General features: G+C 39.4%; 1 protein-coding gene across 3 annotated transcripts in view; it reads right to left on the reverse strand.

Moving 5' to 3' along the window:
* GAREM1 (GRB2 associated regulator of MAPK1 subtype 1) overlaps positions 1-19533 on the reverse strand; it is a 284669-nt gene that overhangs the window by 47982 nt on the left and 217154 nt on the right. For all 3 annotated transcript variants that reach the window (XM_029591197.1, XM_029591199.1, XM_029591198.1), the window contains one exon: positions 4778-4908. In XM_029591197.1, the coding sequence (XP_029447057.1) occupies positions 4778-4908 (131 nt within the window). The remainder of the gene's footprint in view (positions 1-4777; positions 4909-19533) is intronic.

Consider the following 19533-nt stretch of genomic DNA (forward strand, 5'->3'; position numbering starts at 1 on the left):
ATTATCTGCTATTAATCAAGTTTACTTAGGGAATAGCCACTGCTATTAATTGCATCAGTAGCATGGGATCTTCTTGATGTTTGGGTACTTTCCAGGTTCTTGTGGCCTGGTTTGGCCTCTGCTGGAAACAGGATGCTGGGCTTGATGGACCCTTGGTCTGACCCAGCATGGCAATTTCTAATGTTCTTATGTTCATAAATTGGTTAGTCTTTTAACCATGCCAGTAATCATTTGACATTCCTTCCACATTTTGTGGATTGTAAACTGGTTAAAAGTCAAGAAACAGAGGGTAGGATTAAACAGTCAGTTTTCTCAGTGGAAAAAGGTAAACTGTGGAGTGCCTCAGGGATCGTACTTGGACTGATGTTTTTCAATGTATTTATAAATGATCTGGAAAGGGATACGACAAGTGAGGTGATCAAATGTATGGATGACAAAATTATTCAGAGTAGTTAAATCACATCTGATTGTGATAAATTGCAGGAGGGCCTTGCAAGACTGGAAGATTGGACATCCAAATGGCAGATGAAATTTAATGTGGACAAGTGAAAGGTGATGCATATAGGGAAAAATAACCCATGCTGTAGTTACATGATGTTAGGTTCCATATTAGGAGTTACCATCCAGAAAAAGATCTAGGTGTCCTAGTGGATAATTTATTTAAATCGTTGGCTCAGTGTGCTGCAGCAGTCAAAAAAGCAAAAAACAAATGTTAGGCATTATTAGGAAAGGAATGGTGAATAAAACGAAGAATGTCATAATGCCTTTGTAACGCTCCATGGTAAGAAAACATCTAGAGTACTATGTGCAATTCTGGTCACTGCATCTCAAAAAAGATATAGATGCACGGGAGAAGGTATAGAGAAGGATTGCGAAAATGATAAAGGGCATGGAACGGCTCCCCTATCAGGAAAGGCTAAAGTGGTTAGGGCTGTTCAGCCTAGAGAAGAGAAGGCTGAGGGGGGATATGATAGTTGTCTATAAAATCATGAGAGGACTAGAACGGGTAAATAATAGAAGGACTAGGGGGCATGCCATGAAGTTAGCAGGTAGTGCATTTGAAACAAATCAGAGAAAATTCTTTTTCAGTCAATGCACAATTAAGCTCTGGAATTGCCAAAGGATGTGGTTAGGATGTGGTTAGGGCAGTTAGTGTAGCTGGATTTAAAAAAGGTTTGGATAAGTTCTGGAGACGTCCATAAACTGCTATTAATCAAGTTGACTTAGGGAATAGCCACTGCTATTACTGGCATTAGTACCTTGGGATCTATTTAATGTTTGGGTACTTGTAGGTACCTGTAACCTGGATTGGCAACTATTGGAAACAAGATGCTGGGCTTGTTGGACCCTCAGTTTGACCCAGTATGGCAACTTCTTATGTTCTTATAAAAGTACCACTCAACTCCTGTCATTTTTTGCTACACCAGACTAACATGGCTATCCCTCTGAAGATTTTTCATGCAAATCATAATACCGCCGATAAGGTAGTATAAACCGTAGAGCAGGGACAGGTCTAAAACTTGTATAAAGGTGTTTTAACTATTGTTGCCAAGAGATGTGAGGTCTCTAGACTGTATTTTCCAAAATTCAGCATATGAATTTTGAAATTGCTAGACAATTTTATAAATCCCAAGCAGGAATGCACCAAACCCTATGTCATCAGGCTTTTCTCACTTACCTCATCTTGTCGACCTTTTGGTGTCTTATATTGTATATTGTATTTCTGGTTCAGATGTCATGCACTGTTATTCTATGACTGTGACTGAATACAAATCATTATACAAAAAAAAAATTATGTAATTATCCTTAGTTGCAACGACTTTAAGGGAAAACTGGTGGGCAAGCATTGCAACAGATATGAAATTGGGCAGACTAGATGGGCCTTATTGACCTGATTTGCCATCACATTCTGTTTTTTTGAGGCAACTGCTTGCATAGTATTATTATACACACTATCAATAACTTAATCATGTATTCATATCCCTATCACTTGCAAATGATGGCTATTTAAAACCAATGAAAGAAAAACATACAACACTTCACAAACCTATAAGACAGCAAGAGCTCATGAAATAGGCAACAACCTACATGATGATATAATTAAACATATTTTTCCCTGGATTTTTTGGGATATTATAAATCCATGCCCATGGCAGGCCCAAGCAGTGTCCGGGCACTCCAGGGTGTGGAACTGGCCTGTGTGTCTGTCAGATGACAGCAGCACTCCAGCAGCTGCCTAGGAGCCCAGAAGTGCTACAGCAGCAGCATGGAGCACAGACAACCCATGACGAGGTACGTAGGTGTGCCCCAGACAGTTGCCCGTTTCTCCCATTCCCTCTGATGGCTCCATATAAAATCATTCACAAACTGACACTTCATAGCAAAACAACATTGACCAAAGAGAAATATTAGCTGTTAGCTGCTAAATCCTGCCTCAGAGGAAGTATTTTTACACTATCTAGCTCATTGCTAGTTTCATATTGATAAATGAGACAGTAGGTATAGTTAGCAAAAACAAAATTATGCAAAAAGGTTACTGTTCTTTCAAAAGGGATAAATGTATATCTGTTATAAAACAAAAGTGTCTGAATTTACTTTGTAAAATTGTTGAGAAAAAGCACATTATACTGGTATAGTACAGTTGCACAGCTACCCAAGTTACAATAAGACATTAAAATTATCTTATAGGATTAGAAGTACTAGAAATAAATTGACTTTTGCTTCCAGTCATCTTATGAGCTTTGTCAAATTTAAGTGATATTAAAGTGTTTGCAGAAACTGAATACAATGCAAATATAACCTGCACTTATAAGAAAATAAATTCGCAAATGAAAACCAACAGATCCTTGTTTTCTTCACCATATGCTTATTCCAGTCTAAAATGGCTACAAATGGCTTGAAAGAAATTGCTGGTATTCCTTTGAAAACAAATCATTAATTTGCCCATCTAAGATGACTTTCCCTACAACATGGGAATTCTCACCCTAAAATGACAGCATCCTCTGTTAAGTAAATGATGGAGCTTGTACAATGCTATGGGATACGCTCCAGTTATTGTAATAGATTGTTACTCGTAAACCACCAGAAACATGCAGAATTCTGGAAAATGAAACACAAAATTGGCATAACAACTGCTTAGCTATGAGCAGGAGCTCTAAATCCAGCCTGCATGGTGTGCTTTTATATGGCAATTACCACAAAGATCTAAATGCTGGCTGTCTTGACTAATGACACTGCTATTCTACAAGTGGGAAGGGACGTGGGAGGGTGATGCCAATCAAAGAGACCAAGCCAAATGAACAGCATCATGTAGAGTTGATTAAAACCTGCAGATGTAATGCTGTTGGTAAATACGGTTAAGAAACAGATCTACAGATCCTCAGGCACCATTGTGAACTTGATGAAATGTGCAGAGGCAAAAGGTATCCAATGGTGTTTAAGGGCTCTGGTTTAAGGGCTTGCTACTCTGGACAGTTCACGTCCAGAAAATAACAAACCAATCGAATCTAAATGGAGCTGATCCTGTGATTCAAGCGCCAGTGCTCTGCACTGTGGTGCTGGAGACAAGACTTTGAATTCCCTGCCCAATGGGAAACAGCAGGGTGTGGGTGCACTGCAGAAACAATGCACTTCGACCCAAGGGAAGGAGGGGGAAACATTTCCTGCTACTACTGCAGGTATTCCTGCTGAGCAGAGATCGGACTCAAAGTAAGTTTCAGAGGACACTTCCCTCCAGCCTTCCCGGTTGGCAAGAGTGGTTGTCAGGGATGGTGCGTGCTCTGGAGCGTTAAAAGAGGGGGGGGGGAAAAAAAAAAAAAAAAAAAAAAAAAAAATCGGGGACAAAAAAAACCAAAACCCTTAAATGCGATCCCCGAAAATCAAAATCAACTGAGCCACTACTTCAGCTCCAAATTTTCAGCTGTGTCCTCTTAGCATTACTATTACTAAACATTTCCACAGCACTACTTGACATACGCAGCACTGTACAATGAACATACAAGAGACAGTGCCCGCTCAATAGAGTTTACTATCTATTCATGACAAACATACAGGTCCAACAGATCATTGTTAAAATGAGTTAATGAGGCTGAAGGCGGACCAGCAGCTCAGGATATCTATTCCATGCAGATGGTGCAGCCAGGTGGAAAGGACAGAATTGGGAATTGATAGTGGAGGAGAAGGCATAGATAGGACTGATTTGCCTGATGAGCAGAGTGCATGAGGAGGGTGTAAAGAGAGATAAGAGAGGAGAAGGACTGAGGAGCTGAAGAGTGAAGGCTCTTGTAGGTGAGAAAGAGGAGCTTTAACTATATGCAGGAAGAGGTAGAGAGCCAATGCAGTGACTTGAGAAGAGGGGTTATATGGGGACAATGACTGGTGAAAGATAAGTTGCGCGGCTGAATTTTGGATGGATTGTAGTGGAGAAAGAGGGCTCACTGGGAGACCTGTGAGGAGCAGGTTGCAGTAGTCTAAGCAGAAAGTGATGAGAGAGTGCACAAGGGTTCTGGGAGTGTGTTCAGAAAGAACAGTTAGCCAGTTGGAACGTGAATTCCAGTTTCTAGCAGAAATGCTTTCATTCAAGACACATCCTAGCACACAAACATCCTTAACAAATCTGATCTAAAGATTACAAGCAAACACAGATCTCTAAGGTTACATTCACAGTGGCAAAATGGAGTTTAATGCCAAAGAGCTTTTCCCTTAAAAAAAAAAAAAAAAAAAGGATGAAACAGCTATTCATTCCAATCCTGATAAATATTTGCTCTTCCAGATCTACCTTAACGTTGAATGTTATTTCCTCCATGACATAAACTCGCTCAGGAAATGCTTTAGCCACCTCTTCCACACTGTTAAAATACTGTACTGGCTCCTTAATATCTCGGTCCTGCTCCAGCAGCTTAAACTGCCCTGAAAAAAAAAGAAAAAACAGCAGTGTTGTAAAATACTTGCATGAAATATATTTATTTTATTTATGAACATTTGATATTCTGTCTTTTCCCAAAATTGGTCTCAAGGTGGATTACAATAAATTTAAATGAACCGAAGCATTAGAATGGCCTACAGTGGAATCTGAATTTGCAATTAATTGAGCATTGGGATCCAGTATAGGAAACTCCTTGTGAATAGTTTCAAAATCCAGTTGTGTATAACACGGTCCTTCGCAGAGGGTTCAGGAAGTTGGGTGGAAGATGCAGATCTTAGGGGGAGTCCTAGCTCTTATTCTCAAGTCAGTCCCTTCTTCTTGCACTAATCAGTACAGAAAGATGAGCTTCTAAATGATCTTTACCAACATGTAAATGAGCAAAAGCTGCTCTTACGATCCACAGAAGGTAAAATGATGTGCCTATCCTTCTGCTGGAAAACCTTACTGTTAACCATTGGGTGAAAATGTAACAGCACCCATCCAGGAAGATAAGTGTTTTGTGTACAGAGCTAGCACACGCACAGCATCTCAACAGATACTGATAGTTTACTTTTGTCCTGCATTCCTGAGAGTTTAAAAGAGGGTACAAGCAGCCTGAAAACCAAGGTGGCCAGTAAAAATTAAATGTGAAAATACAATGCAAATATGCAAGATTATGATTGAAGCCAACCTTAAACAAAAGCGCGCGCAAGTTATGCGCGCCGGCTGGCCAGGTCCCAACACAGGTCGCTGTGTCGGGGCACTCGGCCACACCCCCTGGCCACGCCCCCGGACTGCAGACACGCCCCTGGACCGCCAATTTTAGCGCGTCCCGGGACTTTGCACGCGCCGGCGGCCTATGCAAAATAGGCGCGCCAGCGCGCGAGTGCCCTGCATGCATAAATCCGGCAGGATTTACGCGCACAGGGCTTTTAAAATCTACCCCTATGGGCGTAAATCCAGAGAAAGTATAGGGGTAGATTTTCAGACATACGCCCACGCGTATGTCTGAAAATCTATCCCTATACTTTCTCATAGGGACTGTTTGGGCCACAGCTGAATTTTGTTAGAGCAAAACGTGATACGACTGGCCTTGAACCCGCATCTGGTGTGTTAAAGGCTGATACTCTAATGGGTAGATTTTAAAAGGGCCACGCGTGCGCCCATAAACGTGCGTATCTTGCTGCGCGCAAAGATAGGCCCTATTTTATAAAGTATGCGTGTAGGTTCTAAAATACTCTTCACGCGCGTATGCCTGCGGCCTTTATGCACATAACTTGCACGTGCTGGGGGGGGGGGGGGGGAGAGGGAAAGGGAGAGAGGGAGAGACTCTTTATAAGGCTCAGTCTGATACTCTATATATGGACCATTGTAAGGGGGCACTTTGATTCAGAGTAAGTTTTCAAGAGGTGGGTTGGGGTTAGGGAGATGGTGCTACTGACACTTTTAGAGACATTCATTGGAAAATCGACATCATTAAAGAATTTTATAAGTGATGAAAAGGAGCTGATCTGTACAATGCAGTTAGGAGAGACTGCAGTGTACAAATCAACTCTTCTTGTTAGACTTAATTGCTTAGAAGGTCTAAAATTCTTTAATGTCAATTTTACAACGAATACCTCTGAATGTGTCTGTAACACCACCCCTCCAAAACTCACTCCAAAGTGCCTCTTTACAATAGATCATATATAGAGAATCAGACTGAGCCTTATAAAGACTCTCTATCTCTCTCTCTCTCTGAAGAAGAATTACTATGGAAACTCAGACTGTATTTAAGTTTTATTCCAACTGTGTTTGCAGCTCTGACTAAAGTGCTTGTTTGTTTACATTTGCAGGACATCATAAGTCAGGGAATGTTTATTTTATTGCCTTATCCGTTAATAAACCAGCATTGAGACACCATTCCCAGCATAACTCACTCTGCAACGGCTTCCAAACTGATACTGTTCTATCAGAAACCTGATGAGTGGCAGAGTAGCCTAGTAGTTCGAGCAGCAGGCTGAGAACGAGGGAAGCAAGAGTTCAAATCCCACTGCTGCTCCCTATGACCTCAGGCACAAACTAAGGGTCTGATTCACGAAAATGTTTCTTCTATTCTGTCTCTACAGGGGAAAAAATGCTTAGTGACACTGACCTTTGCCAGCCCATTGGGACAAGGAAATACCTACTGTAACTGAATGCGTCTTGCCTTAAACTACCAATGAAAAGGTGTGAGCTAAATCTAAAAATAAAAAAATAAAATACTACAAAAACTAGGTCATGTCACAGAAATGTATGTAAACAGTGTTCAGTTTTGAAATCGCTAAGTTTCAAAGTGGATGAACCACTCTTTTACAAGGCAGTCTAAAGCAATATAAAATAAAAAAAGAATATATATATATATCTACATATATATAAAAACAAGAATTATACCTAAAATAAACAAAACAAACAAACTATTAATGCCAAAAATTCAGCCAGGATATCAAACAAATTACCCAACGTGAATTTTGCTAACTGTTCATCTGTGGGGTGTCTCAGACACTAAGAATCATGTTAAACAATTTAATAATTAATCAATTAGAAATCATTTACCCTTAATTTGGCTTCAGAACTGGAAAGAAACAATTATAAAAGGCAGTGGTAATAAACTGATTCATTAATGTCACAAGGGAAAACTGTATGCAATGTAAAATTCTACCCACTCACCTGCTGGAGAGTGAGAGGAGCTTTAAATTGCCAAACATTTTCTGAAAGATTTATATATTCTATCTGTTCAAAAGTATTTAAAAATTAGGACATGAACCATTTTGTCAACTTTCAAAATGTGTAGCGAACAGGGGCTTCCCAAACCGGTCCTGGGTAACCAGCAGCCACAAATTTGCATACCCTGGAGGCTCGTACAGTACAATTGCATAGTGCAAAATTAGCATTGTAGAATTGCAATCCGCATTGCACATATGTTTAAATTTCGGGGAATATAAGTAAGCAAAATAAATGAAATCAATAAATACATAGCATAGTTGGGCATATATTTATGAATTTCAATCATTTAAATTTCAAAAATATATAAAATATACAGAAAAACAGCTGGCTGGGGCGGGACAGTCTTCAAGTCAGGTTGTAGACACTTGGGGTGCATGTTCAGTAGAGCGCCTGATTGGCACTCCAAGCACCTACTTTTTAGCCAGCACAAATCTAGCTGATTTTCAAAAATATAAAGGTACGTGCAGACTTTGTGTTTGAATAATGCACATGCACGCACTTACACCATCTAAAATTAAAGTGAAATTACACAACCACCACACAGACGATTATTTTTCGAACTTTAATGTGTGCGAGTAGTTTTCTCCTCTGAACAAGTTATGCTCCCAGGATTGCCTTTTCTTGCCAAGGCTAGAAGTGCACACATTGTGAAAGCACACACATACTTTTAAAAGGGCGCATAACCCCTAGTTTTATCTGTGTAGGTCCCGATTAAAGCTGTAACTTTCAAAGTGATGCGCGTGTGCGCACAAATGGACACACCAGTTTTATAACATGTGCGCTTTTATGGGCGCATGTGATAAAATCGGCATGCGCGCGTCAATATAAAATCGTGCCGCATGTGCGTGTGAATGCCGTCTCGAGCATGTTAGTGGGAGGATTTTAGTAAATGCGCGCAGCGATGCATTAGACCTATTTCCAAGTTCCCTCCCAGTTCACCCCATTAAAAGAGAGGACTTCCTAAACCCCCTACCTAACTAGCCTCCCCTTTTACCCTACTAAACCCAACCCTTAAAATCCCGCTAACCACCTTTTTATTTATTTTTTTAATTTACCTGCTTACATGCAGCCAGTGCTCCTACCATGTGACAGGGGCCGGCCAATGGCACGGTTACCCTGTCATATGGTAAGGGCAAAGGGCCATCGGCACCATTTTTATTAGTGGCAGCCGACGGCCCGAGAGCGGGAGATCGCTCCCGTGGCTCACTGGACCACCAGGTAATTTTAAAATGTTTTTTTTTGGGGGGGGGGGGGGGGGGGGGGGGAGGCTAAGGGAGCGGTTTTAAAGGGTCAGGCTGGGTTTTTTGTTTATCGGCCAACAGCCCGAGTGCGAGAGAATGCTCCCGAGACCCCCGCTGGACCACCAGGTAATTTTAAAACATTTTTGGGGGGATCGGGAGGGTGGTGGAGGATAAGGGTGCGGTTTTAAAGGGTCGGGGTGGGTTTTTAGGTTGTGTCCTAACTCCCGTTAGTGTGCACTAACCCGATTAACGATTTTTTCACGATAAACCGGTGGAATTTCTATTGTATCGCTCTCTTTAATGACGATTTAAAAAATATCGGACGATATTTTAAATCGTCAAAACACGATTCACATCCCTAATACTGACTTCTCCTTTCTCCTACACTTGTACATACAGTAGAGATCATCCATTGTGATGGTTTCATGTATGTCTTGCCACTTTGTTTTAAAATTTGGAAGAAAGATTGATGGGGCTTTCAGTGCTTCCATAGCTTTGGTTTTGGCCATATGAGTACTCTCCATGTCCACACTGCTTGCTCAGTGAAAGCTAGTGTGCCATACAACATTTTTGTTAACATAGGTATGCTTTGGACTTCAAAGGGTTGGGATAGATTGGTCTAAGGGGCCTGACCTGGGCTATGTGAACGCCCTCTTGCACCATTCTGGGCTGATTGCTCTGTCCCTGCCCTATGACTATCTCCTCCCTTTGTGCTCCTTTGGGACTCCCCCTGCAGAACTGAAGGGGATAACTGGCATTATAAGTGAAAACTATCTAAAATTATAAAGCAGAGATGGAACTCCAGAGTAAATTATGCTGAGAGGCCAAAATCCTTCAGCAAGGCCAAAAAAATGATTTCTTCTCTGAGATGTCTCAGGTCAATGTGACATAATCTAAACTTTAGATTGTATGCTCTTATATGTTCCATAAATATGGTTGCTATAGTGGTGAGCTTAGATTACAATTGTTGAATGCTGATCCAGCTAAGATCCATTATCATTGCAGTAGGTAAGATGCAAGTACGGACAGAATCTGCTCACTGATTGCTTCATATCATGCAAGTGTCTCTCACTGCTATTTCTGTTCTCACCATTAGGATTTCTTCTTTCCTTCTTCTTCCTCTTTTCCCATGGCTCCATCTTACCCAAACTCTAATGATGGGACTATACAGCCTAATTAGCTGCTTAATTTACTTGACTATTAGCCAAGCTTTCCACAGGTGACCACAGCAGCTACAACTTTCTCCATTTTTCTCTCACTGATATATGCTTTTGTTAAAAAATGGTGACTATCTTATGAAGTAAACATAGTAGTTATTGTCTATTGGGAACGGTTTGGGATGAGATTCTGATCACAGGAAACCAAAGTGCTGTCAAATATAGATGCACAATACAGAGATAAAGAGCCAAATCTACTCTGCCACCAAGAGGTGTTGCTGATTAGAACCTGACAGGTGAAGAGAGGAAGAGCTAGAAAAAAAATAAGAAAAACATCTCATGACAATAACCACAGTTGCTATTTCCTTCCTGTAGCCTTCCCTCTCCTCCTGCCATTATCTCCTCTCTCTTTTTCCTCCTTACTAGACCAACTCACACTGACACCTCTTGCACTCTTTTCATGAGCACCAATTTGCAGTCACTCGCCCCTTTCTATACTCCTTTCTCATACCAAACATGTCCCCTCACTCTGCTCTTTCAAGATCCTTACTAATGCAGGAGACTTGCTGTACAGAAACACACGCACACTCATTCACAGACATGAAACAAAGGACAATGGAAAGGTTAATTTAATTTCTCTATATTCCTCCTTTCCAATGTGATGAGCAAGGCTGATTGTAATAAAATAACATTAGAAAACATAATAAAAATTACAAAATAAACATAAAACATGATATTTATTTATAAAATTGTATATACTGCTCTCTACATTGTTTGCTCAATACAGTTTACAAATTTAAAAGAACATGCACAGTTAAAATGAATGGACATGCAATCATTTTAATTTAATTATTTTATTTAAAAAGATTTCTATTCCACTTCTTCATAGTTTGAAGCAGGTTACAATAAAAACAATCATAAAAATCAATGACAATCACAATACAAAAAAATAGCTCAAAAATCAGCAGGAAAAGATATATACTTTATATAAATAATTAGGCTCTCATGCCATTCTTCATCTCAAAAAGGAGCTATTAAGAGAAAATTATTCCTCAATATTGAAGGTCTTCTGGATCAAACAAATTTTTAATAGTTTTCTAAACTTCGCCTTGTCTGTAGTTAACCTAATTTCTTCTAAAAGCGTGTTCCATAGAATAGGCCCAGCTAATAGAAAGAGCGATCTTTTATCTGAACTAGGTGGGCAGGTTTGATGGAATCTCAAGTAACCCCTGATTAGCAGATTTCAAGCTGCGAGATGGTTGGTAAATGCGTAGAATAGAAATTAACCATAGAGGCTCTGAACTGTACAGCAGTGTATGTATAAGACAGGCAATCTTGTACTTGACTTGCCAAGTCACAATCTGCATTTGTTCAAGGTATCTCACACATATGCCATTTCAACTCATGCCATCAGGCATTAAATAGGAGATAACATGCTGGCCATATGGCATTGTTTCAAACATTAAAAGCCTGTTTAAAAGAAATCTAAAGGCCTGTTTATTTAAAGTCCTCAAAATTGGTTATTTCCCTCAGTCTCAGGAATCATATTCCAGAGTCTAGGTCTGGCAATTGAAAAACATGGCTTCTTGTAATGTCCAGTCTGGCTACTTTTAAAGTAGGAATTTCCAACAAATGATTTGCAGAGTACGAATGCCTGGCAGGTCTATAAATAGAGGGAAGTACTTAACCATATAGATGACTCTTTGTGTAACAAGTTAAAAATCAATGTATCTTATACTGTATACGGGATGCAACGGGAAGCCAATACAAAGAGTACAAAACAGGGACAATGTGATCTCTTAAGCATGAACCAGTTAAAATGCGTGCTGTAGAATTTGGTTCAGTTGTAAAGGGTGAATTGAACATGTTGGTAATCCTAAGTACAAAGAATTGCAATAGTCTAGATTGTTTAAAATTAATGCCTGTAAAACTGTACAAAAATCTTTATTTTCGAGGAATGGTTTCAAATGTTTTAGCAGATATGGTTTATAAAAGATGATTTAACAGCAGCAGATATGTGATTTTGCATGGAAAGCTTTGTATCGAGTGTTACTCCTAAATTGCAGGCTTGTGTGTCTGGGATGCACTGTCCTTAAAAATCTAGTGTAGTTGGGATCTCATATGATGGAGCTGTATTACCTGATAACATTATTTCAGTCTTCGCAAGGTTGTGTTTCAGCCTGTTATGAGTAAGCCACCTTTTAACTAATTTTATGCATAATGAGACAGGAACTAAAGTATTACATCAGGATGAATTGTAGGGGATCAAAAAATTGGATATCGTCTGCATCTATTTTATACTTTACGCTGAGACAGTTGAGGAGTTGACAAAGGGGAACACGATAAATGTTAAATATTGCAGAAAGTGCCAAGCCTTGTAGAATACCAGAAGACAGTGCATACCAATCAGAGTAGGATGAACCAATTCTAACTTACTGAGTTCTGATAGATAGGTAGGAGGAGAACCATTCAAACACTGTTCCATTAACACCAACAGATTGCAAACTTGAAAGTAGAATGTTATGGTCAAGTAAAACCAGAATGTAATCAACACTGGAGTTGAAGTCACGGGTGATAGTTTTAAATGATTATAACAACAGTGTATCAGTACTAAAGCCCTATCTGAAACCATGTTGTTGAGGGTCAAAAATTGTGTTGTCAATGATATATGTGAGTTAATGTAAAACTACAGATTCAATAATTTTAGCAAGTGAGGGTAAAGATGATATAGTCTTGAAATTGGAAAAATCTAAGTGATCACCTTGTTTTCTTTTTTGAGAATTGGAGTGGCAGGCGCACATTTAAGCAGACTTGGTAATGTTCCAGCGGAAAGAGATAGATTTACAACGTTTGCAATATGCTGGGAAATATCATCCTTGGCTAGTTTCAGCAAAGGCGTTGGGCAGAGATTCAAAGGACACAAAGAGGTTTTCATTTTTTCCAGTATTTGATTAATAGTTTCAGCATTGATTTTATAAAAAGAATCCCAAGAATAATCTGGTTTAAGACTGTTTGTTTTTGGTAGACAGAGTTGTGAGAAATCATTTAGAGATGGCTATTGTATTTTTCAGTGAAATAACTTGCTAGCTTATTGCAATATTCAGGGATTGCCGAGTTTGTAGGTTTGTTCTATACAGTAGCTAAAGATTTAACTATGTTAAATAGCTCAGTCAAATTACCTCCTTCATATTGGAATTTTGCTGAATAGTAACTTTTTTTTCCTAGAGTTAACTTGTTTTCTATACTTGCAAAGTTATGCCAAAAACGCTTTTTTTATGGTGTGGAATAGGATTCTTTTGCCACTGGCATTCAAAGCATTTAAGTGATTGTTTCATAGTTTTCAGATTAGAAATGTACCAAGACGCATTATGCTTACGAAATTTACAAGTGGTTTTAAAAAAAGTGACAATATCCATTATGGATATTAGGGTTTGGTGCCATTCCTTGATAGTATAATCAATGTTATCAGGAAGGGAACTTGATAATATGAGTATCAAATTAGACAAATAATTCAGGATCAGCTTGCCTTATTTTGGAAATTACATTATGTGTGGAAGCATTAGTTGAGTTATTGGAATTTAAAATTCATTTTAATGATATTAGGCAGTGATCTGACCATGATATAGCTGCTGTTGTAAGTTTTGCTGACTTTGCCTGTATGATACTTGAATTGATGAAAATTAAATCTAAAATATGACCATGTTTGTGAATAGAAGTTATCATTTATTCCCAACCAAGGCCATACATGGTGTCTAGTAAAGTTAAAGTTAAAAAGGGAACACATCACCCCTACTCTTCGGAACTTGCATTGGCTGCCCATCAAATACAGAATCCTCTTCAAGGTACTCACGATCATTCGTAAAGCTATACACAACCTCACTGCCCTCCATACATCCACTCAACTTAAACCACATACCTCTTCTAGACCAATCAGGAGCGCCTACAAAGACACCTTGTATGCTCCCCAAGCCAAAACATCCCTTAGAAAACGCGCCTTATCGACAGCAGGACCTCATTAATGGAATGAGTTACCCCCTCACCTCAGACAAGAATCTTGCCCTGCTGTATTCAAAAAGAGACTGAAAACATGGCTATTTAGCCAAGCCTTCCAGGACACTTAATCTCCCATCACCTGTAACCTCACTCTCCCAAGCGAACATTCCAATCGGACACCTTAGTCCACTTCGCAATTCTTCTGTTTGCTCTAGTTATCATCTCTTCTGTTTCCGAGATGATTTGAGAGGATTTTACTTTATGATATGTTAAGATGAGTTATATTATTATGATATGTTAAGATGAGTTTTTGACCTGTTTTCCACTGTTACCAATGTTCCTTGTACCGCCCTTGAGCGAATGTTGAAGTTACACTGTAAACTGATATGATTTGTATATTCTTACAGGAATGTCGGTATAGAAAAAAAAAAAGCACAAATAAATAGAGAAAGTGGGATGGAGTCAAGGTGTAGGTTAAAGTCACTGGGAACAATTGTATTTGATAAAACTGGTAAGATGGATAGAGTTTCAAGCAGAGGAGATAGATCAGAATTTAGTAGTCAAGGGGACAATTACCAAACAGAAATTCACCTAGCCCCCAAGTTCATATTACCCTGTTTACTGTAACTTTGCCTCTTGTTTAAATGGTTTGCTAAGTTATAACCCGCTTGTTCCTTGTAAACCGACATGATATGATACGGTTCATGAATGTTCGGTATAGAAAAGAGTTAAATAAATAAATAAATAAATAAGCAAATAAATAAATAAAGTGAGGTGGTTATGAGGGTGACTTCATAAAAAAGAGAAATTTTTTTTTCTTTGATGGAACAAAGAGGATATAAAAATAGGCCTCCACCATGACAGTTAGGTCTAGGTTAAGAAAAGGAGGTGTAACTATTTGGACAAAGCTGATTTATTTTCACATTATCAGATTCTAATAACCAGGATTCAGTAATGAGCATGCAGCCTGGTTTAGTTGATTGGATGATTTTGTGTATTAAAGGTACTTTCTTTTTAACAGATTGGGCATAGAGAACTAATAAGGAGATAGTTGAAGTAGTTAACATGAGAGACAAAGGGATGGATTTAATTTAACATAAATAATGGTCCTACAATGAGCAACATTGTAGTTCTTTTTTGATAGGTCACCATATTTTCCCAAAATCACTGGGATATTCATGCTGCAAAAAAGGATTTAATTTAACATAAATAATGGTCCTACAATGAGCAACATTGTAGTTCTTTTTTGATAGGTCACCATATTTTCCCAAAATCACTGGGATATTCATGCTGCAAAAAAGGCTAGTCAGTAGGATGGTAGAATAACAAAAGATGATGATGCCAAAGATATATAGATCAAGAATGAGAACAAGAAATTATAGTATACTGACATAAAGAGTAACGAGTAAAACAAATTAAAGTATGCTATTTCTGAGGAGTAATGAGTAAAACAAAAGCAATGTATCAGGACAGATATACAGTCGTTCAAACATCGTATGAAGGAGTGTACAAAGGGGCATGCCCCTTTGGTACACGATGCCTCTGGTGTATTGCAGTGGCACCCTGATGACATCACTAGAGTTGGGGCTTAGCGGCCCTCTGGGATAAGAGGTGCTGTGGTAGGTAGAGAAAAAGCAGCACCTCTTATAAAACATTAGGATAAACAAAGCACAATACACAAAAGCAGTGGTGGTCCCGCTTCACAAGAGGAGCAGAGAGGAGGCTGGAAACTATAGGCCAGTTAGCCTCACCTCGGAGGTGGGAAAAGTAATGGAGTCATTGCTGAAAGAAAGAATAGTGAACTATCTACAGTCAGAAGAATTGCTGGACCAGAGGCAGCATGGATTCACCAGGGGAAGGTCCTGTCAGACAAATCTGATTGACTTTTTTTTATTGAGTGACTAGGGAATTGGATCGAGGAAGAGTGCTCGATGTCATCTACTTGGATTTCAGCAAAGCTTTTGCTATGGTCCCACACAGGAGGCTTGTGAATAAAATGAGAAGCTTAAGAGTGAGTGCCAAGGTGGTGGCCTGGATTGCAAACTGGTTGACGGACAGAAGACAGTGTGTGATGGTAAATGGAACTTACTCTGAAGAGAGAGGTGTTAAGCAGAGTGCCACAAGGATCGGTGTTGGGTCTGGTCCAGTTCAATATCTTTGTGAGCGACATTGCGGATGGGATAGAAGGTAAGGTTTGTCTTTTTGCAGATGATACTAAGATCTGCAACAAAGTGGATGCGCAGGAAGGAGTGGAGAGAATGAGACGGGATTTAAGGAAGCCGGAAGAGTGGTTGAAGATATGGCAGCTGAGATTCAATGCCAAGAAGTGCAAAGTCATGCATATGGGGGTGTGGAAATTGGAAAGAACTGTATTTGATGGGGGGTGAAGGGCTGAGTGCATGGAGCAGGAGAGAAACCTTGGGGTGACCGGTGTCTAATGATCTGAAGTTGTTGAAACAATGTGACAAGGTGATAGCTAAAGCCAGAAGAATACTGAGCTGCATAGAGAGGGGAATATCTAGGAAGAGAAAGGGAGTGATGATCCCCTTGTACAGGGCCTTGGTGAGGCCTCACCTGGAGTACTGTGTTCAGTTCTGGAGACTGTATCTTCAAAGGGACAGAGACAGGATGGAGGCGGTCCAGAGAAGGGCAACCAAAAAGGTGGAGGGTCTTCATAAAATGACTTATGAGGAGAGATTGAAGAACCTAAATATGTATACCCTGGAGGAGAGGAGGAGTATGGGTGATGTGAGACAGACTTTCAGATACTTGAAAGGTTTTAATGCTCCATGGTCAACAACAAATCTTTTCCGTTGGAAAAAAAATCAGTAGAACTAGGGGTCATGATTTGAAACTTCAGGGAGGAAGACTCTGAACCAATGTCAGGAAGTATTTCTTCATGGGGATGGTGGTGGATGCCTGGAATGCTCTTCCAGAGGATGTGGTGAAGACTAAAACTGTGAAGGATTTCAAAGGAGCATGGGATAAACACTGGATCCATAAAGGCTAGAGGATGGGAATGAAGAGTAGAGTCATGGGGGTGACTTGCTGGAATGGTGGCTACTACCTGGTGATTACTATTTATTTATTTGTATTTATTTAACGATTTTATATACTGACATTCATCAATGATATCACATCGGTTCACAGCGTAACATGAAACTAGTGCCTGTGGCGGCGCTTTACATCGAACAAGTTTAACATAATAATTAGAGAGTAAGGAAAGGTAGGGGAAATAAAGCATTAAACTAAAATTAAAATAACATGATTACAAGAGGGTAAAAAAGAGAAAAAAGGGGAGGAAAAGTGACAGAAGAATGAAATTAGATTAATAAATTAGTGTAGGCAAAGATTGCAGGTATATACAAAATGTACAATTGTAGGGAATAACATGAAATAACAAATGTGAAGGGAAGGGGTGAGGAGAGGAGAGGGGGGGAGAAGAAGGGGTTGGAAGGGAGTAGGGTAACACAGTTAATGCAACTCCAACATTGCTCTCCGCTTCAATGGTAAGGAGAAATGTGGAAAAGAGGATTTCCATTCAGACAACAACAAACAAGGACTGAACTACACAGTCTGGGTAAACAAATAAGCATGGGGGGAGCTTGCTTATTGCAGCAGTTACTACCCTAAATCAATTAAGCCTGATACTTCACTTTGAATGCATATACAGCATTGCTCTCTGTTTCAACAGCAGGGGGAAATGTGGAAAAGAGGATTTTCATTCAGACAACATCCAACAGGGCATTGTCTGTGCAGTCGGGGTAAACAAGCATCGGGGTAACTTGCTTGATGCAGTTGTTACTACCCTTAATCATTATGCCTTATGCTCACCTTTGATGCAAATCCAACATTACTCTCTGCATCAACAGCAAGGGGTGGCAGGAAATTAGAATCAAACAATTACCAACAAGGGCCCTGAACTCGGTGGTCGGTGAAACAGATAAGTATGGGAGCTTGCTGGGCAAACTAGATGGGCCGTTTGGTCTTTTGCTGCCGTCATTTCTATGTATCTATGCATCATTAGACACAACATAAGAAACACAGAGGTCTGGTATTTCTTCTCCTACAACTCACTGCCACCAGCCATATGTGCCCAGCTAACTTTACTGCAGGTTTGATGCAAAGAGATGGAGACAGCAGTAAGAGAGAAACTTTGTACAATGCAAGTTAAGTGATGTTAGATTTGGACTTAATTACTCTAATTACAGAATAAATAATCCAACTAATCCAAAGGTAAAGCTTTCGCATTTAAATCATTTCTAATTACTTGAAAACATTTTTATTGGCAGATAAAGCAACTAAACAGAAACATTTTCCTGTTCTTAGTAAAACAGATGTTTCCCTGCAGGTATTTTTCTTCATTCAAACTGCAGCAGTTTAATTTCGGAATCACTGTGGTTAAAATACACTATAGAATAGGTAAAAAGACATGCATACTTGTACAGGAAAGCACATGTACCTGAAAATAGAGATACTCGAGAAAAACACTAAAAATGGACAAGAATCAAACAGCTGACCGTGGAACTACTTTTAAGTTAAGCAACATCACAGATAACCTAGAAAACAGACTGTTTAGAGTAGTTCAAACTCTGCAGATATAAGCACTGACAATGCATCTCTTTCTACAAGGACACAGACATTTAGTAACTACTAACTGTGAATATTTCTCAAAGTCCTTAAAAAAAGCACAGACACATACAAAAGCCCCATAACAAAAACCTATTTATGTGACATCATCTGCACTCTGTACTGTACCTTATCCCCCCCTCACTGTTTATAAAAACAGTGTTATGTGGTCTGAAGTTCTGTTGCTATTGGCATGTTAAAGAAATTAGAAGAGAGAAAAAAAAAAAAAAAAAGAGAGAGTTCACCTTAAGTCAGGCAAAACCAAGTCTAACCTTCTAGTCAGCATTACCAGAAATGGAATCAACTAGGGATAAAAGACACAGGCTGAAAAGAACCAAAATTTAGCAATTGCCCACTCTACAAAGAACAGCATCTTTGTGCCAATACACAAAAATGTCAGAGATGGGTGAAACCTTTGCTGAAACACATTAGAGTCAACCATTGTCTGGAGGCATGGGGGTAGTGGGAGGTTTCTTTCTTTCAGCAGCTGTTTAATGGTTTGTTAGACATATCAATTGTTATCAAGTGGCTGCACATGTGGGATCCTCCAGTGTGTCTCAAACAGGACACTAATGATACATTCAGGCACAGTTATTAAAAGAAGCAAAGAACAGACGTGCACAACTCTTACTTTTAAATGTCCTTGTCTGCCTATTAATTTCCTGGAAATGAACAAAGCACCAGCAAGGCCCATCTGCCATGCTGAGACAGTCATAGAACCAGTCCTTCCAAAAGTATCTGACAAATAAAAAGAAAACCAGAGCAGAATATTGTGACACCCACCCACCTTTGAATAAAGCTGCTGATCCGGAATTGGAAAGAAGTTAAAAAAAATAATTAACAAAGAAGGTACCCTTTACCTCAT

Source organism: Rhinatrema bivittatum, chromosome 2 (assembly GCF_901001135.1).
Source record: "Rhinatrema bivittatum chromosome 2, aRhiBiv1.1, whole genome shotgun sequence".
NCBI classification, from domain to species: Eukaryota; Metazoa; Chordata; class Amphibia; order Gymnophiona; family Rhinatrematidae; genus Rhinatrema; species Rhinatrema bivittatum.